The following is a 12864-nucleotide window of genomic DNA, read 5'->3' as shown; positions in this document are numbered from 1 at the left end:
ACCAGAGGAGATGGCCTTGGGTGGGTGGTGGGATGGCCAAGAACCACTCAGAGGGATGGAAAACGCTCCCTGGCACACAGTAGAGGAGATGAGACGGAAGGAAATGGGGCTTGGGCTCAGAAAAGCAGATCTGTGCTGTGGTGGCTCTTGAGACCATTGTTCCTGCCCAGTGAGGGTGGCGTGGGGAGGTGCAGCTGGGATTGCATCTGTCTTGCAGGACAGATCTTCATCGCACCCACCTGAGGTCTGAGAGCCCTGCTGGATCTGCCATGGCAGACGTCTCTAGCTGTCCCACCATCAGACAGAGGGGCAGACAGTTGTGCCTTTCTTGGACATTGTCAAAGCTGCAGTGGCCCGAGCTGCTCTCCTACCTGACCCCCACATCTGAGCCTCCTGATTGTCAGGGTGAGGTCAGGGTTCCCCGTCTCTCCTGCTCTATCTTAAGACCCTTCCTTCTAGTTGGCTGATGAAGGACACTCAGCAGCCCGATTCCCCCCAGCTCTCTTCAAAGACTCCAGGGCAGGAGGTTGGTTGCCTCAGTCCTCCCTTCTCCATGCCCTGGAGGCCCCACCTCTGCCTGGGACCTAGGACTCTCCCTCTCTCCACCAGCAGGTTAGGCCAGAAAGGAGGAGAGCATCATTTCTCGCGAGCACCCCCACTTTGGCAATATAGTGGGAACAGCATGGCCTTCAGGGGCAGACAATTTGGGGTTTGGAATGATCTTTTATTGTTTGTTTTTGATACTCAAGATTTAACCCAGAGGCACTTTACCTCTAAGCTATATCCCCAGCCCTTTTTGTTTTTTTAATTCAAGGTGGAGTCTCACTAAGGTGCTGAGGCCAGCCTCAAACTTGGGATCCTCTTGTCTCAGCTGGAATTACAGGTCATTGTGTGTGATCTTGAGCAAGTAGCTTCACCTCAGTCCCCTACAGGGGCTGAGAATAATTCAGTGGCTGTCCCCTGGAGGTTGGGAGGGGGCTGCCTTGGCCTATGGAAGGTACCCACTCATCTGCTACCTCTCTGCCTCTCACCACCGGGGAGATCAGAGGAGTTGGTGGTGTACACAGGAAGGGATGAGAAAACTGTAACAGGGACCCCCTTTCTCTGTCTTGGTGGAACTGGCCTGCTTGCTTAGCTACTCTGGAATCAATTAATTTAATTAGTGAAAACAGCATCCCTTCTGAGCCCCTCCAGATGTTGATAGGCTCCTTCTCCTCCCAAGAGGCTTAGCCCCTTTCTCTTGGAGCTGCAAAGAGAAAGTTTCCAATTGGGTGAGTGGCAGGCTGGGCTAAGCCCTAATGAAGTACCAGCGCCCTGGGGTGGAGCAAGTCTGTGAAATGGGACACCCAGATTCCAGGTGCCCACAGCTAGACCACCAAGGGACAGGTCCCTAATTGGAAAGCCTGATTCATGCGTGGCCCAGCCAGGGGTCGGCAGCAAGTCCCCAGCATGGCTCTGCACCAGTTCCCAGTATCAGTCCCCGCTACACACAGCTGTGACCTCTACTGTGCCCTTCCCCACTGTCCCCAACTCTCTCCCGCTCCCTTGAATGCACTCAATGCCTTCCCTTATGCTCTGCTGAGCACATGGAATCTGACCCTTGTGCACATCCTGGAAGGACAGTAAAGGTACTTACTCTGGGGATCTGGGGATCTGGGCCAGGACAAGGGTTTCTGAAACATGGTGCTTAGGAACCACGTGGGCTTCTTGCTAAAATGAAGATTCCAATTCTGAGCATCTGGAGCGAGGCTAACACTCCACTCTTCTCAAGACTTCTGCAAGCTTCTGGATGCTGATGTCGCTGGTTCAGGGACCATGCTTAACAGAGCAAGGGATTGGGAATCTGTTGGCAAGGCCAGGGGAGCAGTGCAGGAAGCCCAGGTGGAGAGGAAGAGACAACGTGGGTGGGCAGGGATGAAGAGATGAGACCAGGGTGAGTGGAGGGAGCGTGGAATCCTCCTTGCTGCCATCCGGTCAGGCATAAGGACGGGTCTGACACCACCGCCATTTTGGACACGATAGTGTCTTGGAGACTCTGCTCAAAATCAACCAAGCAGTAAGTAATTGCTTGTGAGATTCTGGTCATGGAGGGCATAGCACAGTGGTCTCTGCCCAGTGCCCCTCTGTGTCACCTGCCTCAGGGAACCTGCTGGTCTTAGGTATGCAAACTGGATGGGACAGAGTGCTGGTCAGCCCCCTGCGGTTGGCTTTTCCCATGTCCTTTGGGCATCCAGCTGCTTCTGCAGTTCTTGGTGGCTGTCCCTCAAGCAGTCACTGTCTCTGGGTGTCCCTGGTCATCTCTTGGAGGGTCATTGGCTGTCCCTCGGGGTGTTGCTGGTTATTCTCCTCAGGTGTCATCGGCCACCTCTCAGGGTATCACTGGCTTTTTCTTGGGGGACGGTCACTAGCCATCTCTCGGGGTGTTGTGAGTGTCTCTCAAGGAGCAGTGGCTCAGGACCGGGCTGGCCAAATCTCTTGTTAGTGGTAGAAGTTTCTAGGTGTCTCTGGCTGTTCTGTCCATGTGTCAACTGGAAAGACTGGTCTTTCAGAGTGTTTGCGACTGTCTTAGTCTGTTCTGTGCTCCTGAGACGCACACCTGAGACTGGGTAGTGTGTAATGAACAGGAATGTCCTGGTTCTGGAAGCTGGAGACCCAGATGGGGGACTGGCACCTTTGAAGGCCTTCTAGCTGCATCATCTCCTGATAGGAGGGCAAAGAGGGGAGAGGGAGCAGGTGGGGCCCACATTCGCCCCTTGCAGGAAGCACCCATTCCCACGATGACAGCAGCAACCCATTCACGAGGGTGGTGCCCTCAGCTCCTGACACCTCTGACAGGTCCCACCTCAAACCCCTCTGTCCTGGGGCTCAAGTTCCCCACCCATGAACTTTGTGGGTATCTCTGTCGGGTATCTCTGGCCTCTCTTAGTGGCGCTATTGTCCCTCCAGCCATCTTCTCCAGCTGTTTCTCACTTGTATTAGGCCAGAGGTGGCTTGAACTCAGCCAGACACATCTCAGGAAGTCATGTGGAACTTCTGTCCCCCTGGAATGGTCCCTGTTGTCACTTTTCAGCTTGAAGAACACTCGGCAGCTCCCACGCCCCCTGCGGAAGCTCTCAGAGGATTCTGGGCCCAGCCTGGAGGAGAGCTCCCCAGACCGCACCTCGGTTGTCCATCCCTGCTCGTCCCCCAAGAAATGCACAAAGCCAGGTTTAAATTGCTGGCTGGGTAGCTTGGGCCGGTCATCCAGTCTCTTCAATGGGAAACCAAGGACTCAAAGACCAGTCTCTGAGCCCAGTTGTGAGAAAGAAAAGCAATGACATTGGAGAGATGCCTGGCTCAGTGCTCAGCATCCAGTAGGTGCTTAATAAATGACTCCTCCCTACCCCAAACCAAACAATCCAGGCCCAACCTGATGGGCCCAGGCAGGGCCCCTAACAGATGGGCTCCCTGTGACTCTGCTCACTTGTCCCACCTGGGCCTGTGAGTGAAGCCAGGATGTCCTGCTGTTCGTGGCTCTGCAGATGTTGTCATTACCCAGGGGCTTCTCAGCATGGATTTGTGGAAATTTTAATAAAAGGAAATTAAGTCCCAGCTCCAGACAGGCTCTGATGTGTGTGTGTGTTCTGGAGCCTCAGGGTTGTGGCATCTGCCAGAGGCGCTTAGAGACCTCTGCATCTGCAGCGGTGGCTCAGGCCCCCTCTTTGTCCCCACCTTGTCCCTCTGTCTCTCCTGCCCTGCCTCCATGGGTCCCAGCCCTTTTGAGGCTGGAGTTGCTAATGTGATTTCGTGGCATGTCCTTGAAAACCTCTATCCCCAAAACCAGTTCCCTCCTGGCCCCGTGGGCTTCCTGGGAGGATGTCTCTTTGGAAGGGGTGCCGAGGGCAGGGAGAGCATGGGCCGGAGGGCGTGGCCCCTCTGGGATGCCTGCTAGGTGTCCCTTCTTATGTGTGTTTGGGCCTCGGTTTCTTCATCTGGAGAATGGGCAGGGCTGCTGCCTTGGAGCAGCTCTGACTTCCGTGGATCCTGTACTTCTGGCAGGAAAGTCCGTGAAGAGCCAGGAGCTCTGCAGTGCTCTGTAAGGGTGAGCAGAGCCTCTGCCAGCCCGTCCTTTCTCGGGTTTGCATATGGCCAGTTCCTGTGCGTCGCAATCCCCTAGCCCCACCCCAGACCAGCAAAGGGTAAAGGAGGGGGATGCCAGAAGGGACCCCCCTCTCCAAGCCGGCTGTTTCCGTCTCCCCCGTTCCTTCCTCATAATCATGGAGCCCAGCTGTGTGCCAGGCTCTGGGTTTCTAGGCGGTACGTTCCTGGGACCCAGAAAAGAGTGAGGGGGGGCTATGCCCTCAGCAGGGCAGAGAGCGAGCCCTGAGGACCAGCCAGCCCCTCGTTATAGGGCGGGAACCTGTTCAGAGTCTTAGCCCCTTGATCTGCAGGTGCAGATACCAGGCAGTTTGGAGGTCAGAGCGGGGAGACCTGGAGGGAGTCCACATGCTTCAGGGGCTCTTTCTATAAAAGAAGTGACAGGTGCCCCTCTGACCCTTCCCTTGGGGTCACCTTGAGGGCCTGAGAACATAACAGACATAAACCCCTCTGTGACTGCTAAGACTTCCTGTTCTTGGAGCTTAAGATTACTGGAAGGATGGGGGCAGTAGTTTCCTTGTGTATTTTAAATTAATTAAAAAATAAAATTAGGGAATTTGAGAGATCTCATTCACTTTGAGAAGCCCTGGGTAGGGAGAAGGAAGGCCCTAGGAAGGGAGCCACAGAACCTAGACAGGTTTCCTTGGTGGCTAACGATTCTGATCCACAGTGCTGCTCCCCCCCTCTCCTGGCAAATAAGAGCTGGCCGCAGCTACAGAGAGACTTAGGAGTGACCAGGAAGATGGTGACACAATACAAAAATGGGTGGAGGAAAGAGGTCTTGGAGAGCTGAGGTCTCTGAACCCACCAGGGCCACCAAGTGTTAGGACAAGATGGCAGCGTGGACAGGTGTGAGCCTGGAGCTCACTGTGGGCGGCATTCCCGGGGTGTTATGTAGAGATGCCATTTAACTCAGATTTTCCCATCAGCACAAAGCAGTAGGCAGAGCCCCGGATTCAGGGACAGACTGGCTTCAGCTGGACAGTGCTGCTCCAGAGCAGTGCTTGACACCCAGGAGGGCCTGGGGAGGGGGCGCCCCAGCATTTCCACCCACTCTGTCCCTGCTGCCCTGAGCGCTTTGTCCAGCGGGTGCAGGGGCATGGCTATACAGGAGCCTCACCTCCACCCCTCTGTTCTGCTTCAGAAGAAGAGCAAAGTGCACTACCACGTCGCCGTCATCATCAACTACCTGGGCCACTGCATCTCCCTGGTGGCCCTCCTGGTGGCCTTTGTCCTCTTTCTGCGACTCAGGTGAGAAGATCCTGGCACTGCCTGCTGCCGTCCCTGGGTCCTCGAGCAGGGCAGGGGAAGTAGGATGCAGGGCAGCCCTGGGCTTCTGGGAAGGGGGCATTGCCTCTGCCTTCAGTGGGAAGAGGGTGGCATACGTGGGGGTCTTGGAGCTTCAGGAAGAGCCTGTCCTGGTGGCCTGTCCCTCTACAGAAACTACTGAAGGGGGCAGTGAGCGGGGACAAAGCCCAGGCTTCCCTGTGTCGCCCACACCTTGGCGGGTCTGTACCCATTTCTGGAGACTGGGCAGGTGGAGCCCTGGAGGTGGGGTGCCAGGAGTGACCTCCCCACTTTAGTTTCAAATGTGCCACGGCCGTGGAGTGGGGGCAGGTGGGGAGCAGCAGGGGCTTCCCCTTGGAGACCTGTCGTATTTGCTGACCCTCTGCTCTCAATCCTGAAAGGGCTGGAGTGGAGGGGCACCTGCCAGGGGAAGGGGCACCCACAGTGAGCCCGGTCCACAGAGCATGCCCTGCCCTGCCCAGGAGCTCACGTTTGGGTGGTCACAGTCAGGAAGGGCCACACAGGGCATGGAAAGAAGCTTGCTGCCTCCTCCCTCTGTGACTTAGCCAGCCAGCCCCACTCTCTCTGAGCCTCAGTTTCCCCAGCCACATATCCGGACTGCCGTGAGGCTGGCGGCCTGTCACTCATTCTCTCTCTCTCCTCTTGTCATTCTGGTCATCTGCCTGCCCCTGCTGTCCCAGGAGTATCCGGTGCCTGAGAAACATCATCCACTGGAATCTCATCTCGGCCTTCATCCTGCGCAACGCCACGTGGTTCGTGGTCCAGCTCACCATGAGCCCCGAGGTCCACCAGAGCAACGTGGTGTGTCCTGGCAGGGGGAGCCAGCATGGGGACAAGCCCAGGATCAGAGGAGGGGTCCAGGCCAGGCCTCGTGCCCATAGAACAGGAGTGGGATCCTGAGGAGACCCCAGGTCCGGGGTGGGGTGCTGTCACTGCCCCCGCCCCCACTCATCCTCACATGTCTTTTGGGGGGGGGCGGACAGGGCTGGTGCAGGTTGGTGACAGCTGCGTACAACTATTTCCACGTGACCAACTTCTTCTGGATGTTTGGCGAGGGCTGCTACCTGCACACGGCCATCGTGCTCACCTACTCCACCGACCGGCTGCGCAAGTGGATGTTCATCTGCATTGGCTGGGGTGAGCGGGGCGGCCCCCGCCCCAGGCCGGACGCTGCAAACCCTGCTGCCCCCTCCTCACCCGGAGTCAGGCCAGTGGCCGGGGCCTGGGAGCTGGAGGCCAGGTTGGATGGAGGGGTGTGCACCTCCTTGGGGGTGGGGACAACAGGACCATCATGAAGGTGTGTGAGCTCATACTCAACTCCTGGTAACCCCACCCCACTCTAGGCCCTGGGCTGCACTGGGGTCCTCCAGACCCAGCATCCCCCCTCCCCAAGTTGCCCTGAAGGGCTCTGTGACTGCCCGTCTCTTCCTCAGGTGTGCCTTTCCCCATCATTGTGGCCTGGGCCATTGGAAAGCTGTACTACGACAATGAGAAGTAAGTCACCTGCCTCCCCTCTCCAAGCCCTGAGGTCCAGGCTCCCAGCCTAGCTCTATGAGACCCTCCCCGAGGACCCTGGGTCATTCTGCCTCCCTGCCAGACCTTGGCTTCTGCAAGGGGCTGGATTCAGTCCAAGTGTCCCTCCAAGTGCTCTGTCAGAGGTGGCTGGACAGGCAGCAGTCTCTGGGCTCCTTCATTCCTCTTGCGCTTTAACAAGAACAGTCTCTAGAGCCAAGCTTCCCAGGTTCTGAATGGTGGCTCCATCATTAAACATAGGTACATGGCCTTGGGATAATTACTGCTCTGTGCCTCAGTTTCCTCCACTGCAAAATGGGCATCCCACTAACAGTGCCTACCTCACAGGGTCCTGGTGGGACTAGCATGTGTGATACCTAGTAAGCGTGGAGAAACAGCCTGGCGTGTAGTGTATGCTGTGTTAATGTTTTGATTAAGACTTGTTTTAACAAACAGTCCGTGGATTTATTGGAGATTGGTCCAGATGGCCTCAGAGGCTCTTTCCAGCTCTGAAGCTTTGGAGACTCTTGTTCCCAGTCACCCCTGAAAACTAGACTTCCGCGGTTGCATGGAGAAAACTAGACAGCTGTGTCTCACGGAGAATCACCTGGAAACTCTAAAAACTGCTGATTCCTGGGCTCACCACAGAGAGAAGGATGTCGTTGGTCTGGGTTGTGGCCTGGGCACCAAGGTTTTTTTTTTTAACTGCCCAGATGGTCCCAATGGGCCGCTAAGACGGAGAAAGAGGCAGAAAAGGCGGGTGGATCAAACTGGTGAGGGAAGAAGACAGAACTGTTGCCAACAAAGCATTCTCAGGATCCACTGACCATCTGACCAGGCTCCAGGTGCCTCCTGCTGCCCTCGGCCAGAGAGGAAGCCAGCGCACCCTCCCTGGCTGGGAAAAGGGTAAGGAGGCTTGGAACCAAGAACAAAGTGGGGCTCAGTGGCTCTGAAGCTCCACCTGCTGGCGAAATATAGACACTGCAACAGAAAGAATGGGAGTTTGAGACACATGAGAAAGAACTTGCAGACCAGAAGACCTGGCCCTCAACAGCTGCATTTAGCTTGCGTGGTGCTGTTCAAAAACTTGATAGCCACCTTTAAAAATCAACAGGTTTCACATTAAAATCTCAATTTCTGTTACGGGAGCAAGATGAAGTCTAGCCACTGTGGGTCTCTGCCCACAAGGACATGGGGCTTCCAGTTTGTCCCACCCACTCCCTGGAACTTGCTGGAGGGCAACTCAGGAAAATGCAAAGCAATTTTGTCTCTTGCAACAGGTAGTTCCTGTGAAATTGTCCCCATTAAGGTCATTCATGTTGCAATTTAAATAATTCAGATAGAGCCTGGCACAATGGCACACGCCTGCAATCCCAGCAACTCTGGAGGCTGAGGAAGAAGAAGGATCGCAGTTCAAAGCCAGCCTCAGCAATTTAGCTAGGCCCTGAGCAACTTAGAGAGACCCTGTCTCAGGAAATAAAGATGGCTGGGGATGTGGCTTATTTATTAAGTGCCCCTGGGTTCAATCCCCGATACCGATAAAAAAAGGAAATTTAAAAATAAAGCTTTTAAAAAAAGAATTCAGACAGATGGCTAACTGCCAGTGCCCATTTCCATAGCACCATGCTCAGCCACAGCCACCACCAGGGGACCACAGGGAGGAACGGAGGACGCAGTGCTCTGTTGGGCCCCGGCCTGTTCCTGGGCACTCAGTGGTCTTCTCCACCGTCCCTCCCTGCCAGGGTCTGCTATCCACTTTCCATCTCATAACAGAGGCTGCTGTCCACCCTGCAGGTGGGATAACTGAGGCACTGCAGTCAACTGGCTTGATCTTCTGTCAGGATTGGAATTAGGGTACCCACATCCTGACTGCCAGCCCCAGTCCTGCCCTGGCCAAGCACAGCCCTTCCCTGAGCCACTGAAGTGGATCCAGATGACGTCACCCCCTTCCCTTTCCTCTGTGACCTTCCAGGTGCTGGTTTGGCAAAAAGCCTGGGGTGTACACCGACTACATCTACCAGGGCCCCATGATCTTGGTCCTGTTGGTAAGAACCTTGGCGGGGGGCCAGACAGGGCACAGTGGGAAGGGGCAGTCAGTACCTGCTGTGGACAGAGAGGACCCTCTGCCCAGAGGTGGGGACCACTCAGAGAAGCCCAGGCCAGGACTCTGTGGGTGTTAATGAGGAGGAAGGAGAGCAGTGGGGTACAATTGAGAAGGCTGGGGACCTAAGCTGTCCCCTCCACCCACCACGACATCCTGCACACATCCACTCCCCCGTCTCCATCCGTGTGCTCGACTTGCAGATCAACTTCATCTTCCTTTTCAACATCGTCCGCATCCTCATGACCAAACTCCGGGCATCCACCACATCCGAGACCATTCAGTACAGGTACCAGTCCCCTCCCCACCCAGGGGGCTTCAGAGTGCCAGCCTCTGAGCAGGTCTCTAATGAGACCTGCCACCTCCCACCCCAGCCAGAGGCCCGGCTCCCTCCTGGACAGGCTGTGACTCTGGGTCCTCACCCCCCTCCACCCCAGGAAGGCTGTGAAGGCCACTCTGGTGCTGCTGCCCCTCCTGGGGATCACCTACATGCTCTTCTTTGTCAACCCCGGGGAGGACGAGGTCTCCCGGGTCGTCTTCATCTACTTCAACTCCTTCCTGGAATCCTTCCAGGTACAGGGCCCTCGCCCGGCCCCAGCGCTGGAGGGACCTCAGCGGCACCTGCTCCGGTGGGGATTCTCCTGGGAGGTGGAACAGAGCTGGGGACAGCCTGGAGTCTGGGTGGGCCCCCTACCCCTGCACAGGCCTCTGACGTCCCCCTGTCCCCCCCCCCAGGGCTTCTTCGTGTCCGTGTTCTACTGTTTCCTCAACAGCGAGGTGAGAACCCGAGTCAGAGCTGGGCTCAGGATGCTGAGGTCCACAGGAATTGGAGACTTTCCCCCTCTGCCTCCTCCTGCCCCAGGGCTGGCTTCCTGCTCCCAGGTCCCAGGAGGATGCTGCTCAGAGCCCCCGAGGGCCTGCCACGCCAGCTGTGTGTCCAGGGCACCCTCTCCTTTGCCCTTCGGCATTGGCATTGGGGGGGGCAGGAAGCTGGGCCAGGAAGCCCCGGGGCAGGGTTTGGGGAGAGTACAGTGGGCGGGAGGAGGGGTGTCACAGGGCTGAGGGGAGGGGTTTTGCATGGCAAAGGCCGGGTGGCACCTTGGTGCCAATTAAGAAAAGGTGTCCTTTCCTAACTTGAGAAAGTGTCCCAACAAACATGGCGGTGAGAACGTTAGCGACGTGTTTCCACCTGTGCCCGTGTGAGGGGTCCTGAGCCCCCAGTCAGACCAGCCATCACGCTCTGCTCTGTTCCCACAGGTCCGCTCTGCCATCCGGAAGAGGTGGCACCGGTGGCAGGACAAGCACTCCATCCGTGCCCGTGTGGCCCGCGCCATGTCCATCCCTACCTCCCCGACCCGCGTCAGCTTCCACAGCATCAAGCAGTCCACGGCTGTCTGAGCTGCAGGCCATGGAGTGGCCCCCTGACATCTGTGGCTGGGAGGATGATGGCCCCTGTCTGAGGAAGCTACTGGCACTTTCCCACTCCCTCCCCACCCAGAGCTGTGGGCCCTGAGAGCCCGGGAGGGCCCCTCCACCCAGCAGTTGTTGTTCTAGGCTTCTGAGTGGACAGCGGCCTATAGGACTGGGCTGGGCTGGGCCCAGTTCTCCCTGAAGAACGACGCTGGAATGGAAATGGGAAGCTGGAAAGCCCTCAGCAGCACAGGGGGCTCCCCGAGAGCTATCTTGTCTCAGAGCACAAAATGGCCAGCCCACTGGAGAGCTGGGGTCCTCAGCAAACTGGGGAGGCATTGCCCCGGGGCATCCTGGGAAACTCTCCTGACACATCTATTCACCATCATGCCTCCAAGCATTAGCCTACCACTGAGAACCCAGGTCATGTGGTTTGGTCTGGAGCCCTGGGGGTATCATTAGAAATTGGGTCGCATCATCAGATATTGGGCCACATCACTAGAAACCAAACCCAAGCCACCAGAATGTCATCGGCACGGTGGCGCTGCCACCAAAAAATGCCCTGCCTTGCTGCTTGCACCCTTGGACACTTACTACCTGTGGGACCCTCCGGCTTCCCCTCTCCTCCCCACTGACAGTGCCCTTGTCCTGACTCCTGCCACTTGCTGCCCCTGGGAGTCTCCCATCTGTGAGAAGATGGGGGCAGGGAGGGGGGTGGAGTGGCCTGTGAACAAGAACCAGGTTGTGCCCCAGCTAAGGCCAGTCTCCTTTTGAGGAAGGAGAGAGGTCCTTGGGGCCTGCAGCTGCTGGCTTTGGGACTGCCTCTGGGGCAGGATCGCCCACTGAGCAAAGGGAGAAGGGGCCCTCTCTGCCTGAGTGCTCTGGAGCAGGACAAATGGCTTACCTGCCTCCATAGTGTGGACTGGCCCGCCCCCACACTGGACCCCCATGTCTAGGGGACTGGGCAGCTAGGGCAGGGTTCTGCAGTGGGGAGGCAGAAGTGCCCGCTGCGGGGGTGGCTAGTGTAAATAATAATATTTATCTTTTCAACCAGCATCTGTGAAAGCCTGGACTCTGCCAGGGACGGGGGAGAGGGTACCTGAGAGATGCACCCTCCTGGCGGAAACCCTGATCATGGCTCAGGGCTGCTGGAGGGGCAGGGGTGGGGACTTGGAAGGAGATGATCTGGCCTGCTCTTAGTAAGGAGGTGAACCAGGGAGGGAAAGGACATGATCAGTAAGGTGGGGGAACTTTGCCGTGGCAAGGGACAGCTGGAACAAAGGCATGGCCACGGGACCCTACAGGAGAGGGTTCAATCCAAGGGAGGAGCAGAGCTGGGGAGCAGGCAGTGGAGTTAGGAAGCTGGGGAGTCAGACTAAGATAACTGTGGTGCCCGGAGTCGGCCGCTCCTGCAGGGGGTGGGGAGGCCCTGCGGGAGTTGCTGGGGTCCTTGAAGGACATATGGGGTGCCCTGTTCTGCCAGTTCCCCAAGCTCTGTGCCCTTAAGTAGAGAGATGGGGACAGGGGGACCCAGGAGTCCCAGAGCAGGGATGGACCAATGGTTCCCAGAGCAATTTAGAGTGTGAGCTGGGGTCCCCTGCAGGGATCAGGGAGTAGCCCTGCTGGCTGACAGGAGGACAGACTGACTAGTGAGTGTCAACAGCCACAGCTGAGCCTTGGAGACGCGGTTCTCAACTCGCCTTTTCACACAGTGCGGCAGTGAGGAGGCAGAGCTTTCCCCAGAGGTGGGTGGGATGGGGGAGCCTCCCAAGGATGGGGAGCCTGAGAGGGCTGCACAGACTTGCCCCTTCCTGCTTGGGCCCCTGGTTGCCCCAGCTGTCGGGCACCTTCTACTCTCAGTGTTGGGCCCTGTGGGAGGGGAGAGGGGAGCAGCCATCCAGAATGGATGCTGGGGACCTGTCAGAGCCCCTGGCCTTGGAAGGCCATGGGGCCTGGCTATGGGCAGAAAAGCCCAGCAGACAGGGCTGGTCCAGAGGAGCCTGGGCCTCCCATCCAGAGACTATATGGGGCCGCTGCTTTATGGCACAGTGGGGAATGTCTGAGCCCCAAAGATCTGCAGCCCCATGCCAGGGCCAGAAGCCCAGAGCTTCACCCATCTGCAGCAGGTGTGTTCCGGGCTTCAGGGTTAATGCAGGCCCAGACCAGGCCACTCTGCTCCAAGGTTTGGCTTGTGGGGCCGGGAAGGCCCCATGGGAGTGAGCAGGGTGTGGCACCCATCACAGCAGCAGCAGGATGGAGGTCACTGGGGTCCCCCCAAGACCTGAGTTCAAGCCCTTCCCTTATGCCCTGAAGAATCTTTCTCCACACCACACCCAGGGGTCACAGCACCCTGAATGTACCCACACCTGAGCCCATTTCTCCTTGAGACCCTGCTC

At 57.3% G+C, this 12864-nt stretch overlaps 1 protein-coding gene across 3 annotated transcripts in view; it reads left to right on the top strand.

Annotated features, from left to right (window-relative positions):
* The window catches only part of Crhr1 (corticotropin releasing hormone receptor 1), a 44091-nt gene extending 32570 nt beyond the window's left edge, over window positions 1–11521 (top strand). For 2 of the 3 annotated variants that reach the window (XM_040268659.2, XM_078041936.1), the window contains 9 exons: window positions 5282–5388; window positions 6126–6246; window positions 6429–6582; window positions 6879–6939; window positions 8930–9002; window positions 9262–9347; window positions 9496–9687; window positions 9794–9835; window positions 10316–11521. In XM_040268659.2, the coding sequence (XP_040124593.2) occupies window positions 5282–5388; window positions 6126–6246; window positions 6429–6582; window positions 6879–6939; window positions 8930–9002; window positions 9262–9347; window positions 9496–9687; window positions 9794–9835; window positions 10316–10571 (1092 nt within the window). In that variant the 3' untranslated portion in view covers window positions 10572–11521. The remainder of the gene's footprint in view (window positions 1–5281; window positions 5389–6125; window positions 6247–6428; window positions 6583–6878; window positions 6940–8929; window positions 9003–9261; window positions 9348–9495; window positions 9688–9793; window positions 9836–10315) is intronic. The other variant, XM_078041937.1, reaches the window with a different exon arrangement.
* Window positions 11522–12864: the final 1343 nt, after the last annotated feature.

This window comes from Ictidomys tridecemlineatus, chromosome 3, assembly GCF_052094955.1.
Source record: "Ictidomys tridecemlineatus isolate mIctTri1 chromosome 3, mIctTri1.hap1, whole genome shotgun sequence".
NCBI classification, from domain to species: Eukaryota; Metazoa; Chordata; class Mammalia; order Rodentia; family Sciuridae; genus Ictidomys; species Ictidomys tridecemlineatus.
Note: the sequence above shows the minus strand (reverse complement) of the source record. Positions and strands in the feature narration are given on the sequence as shown.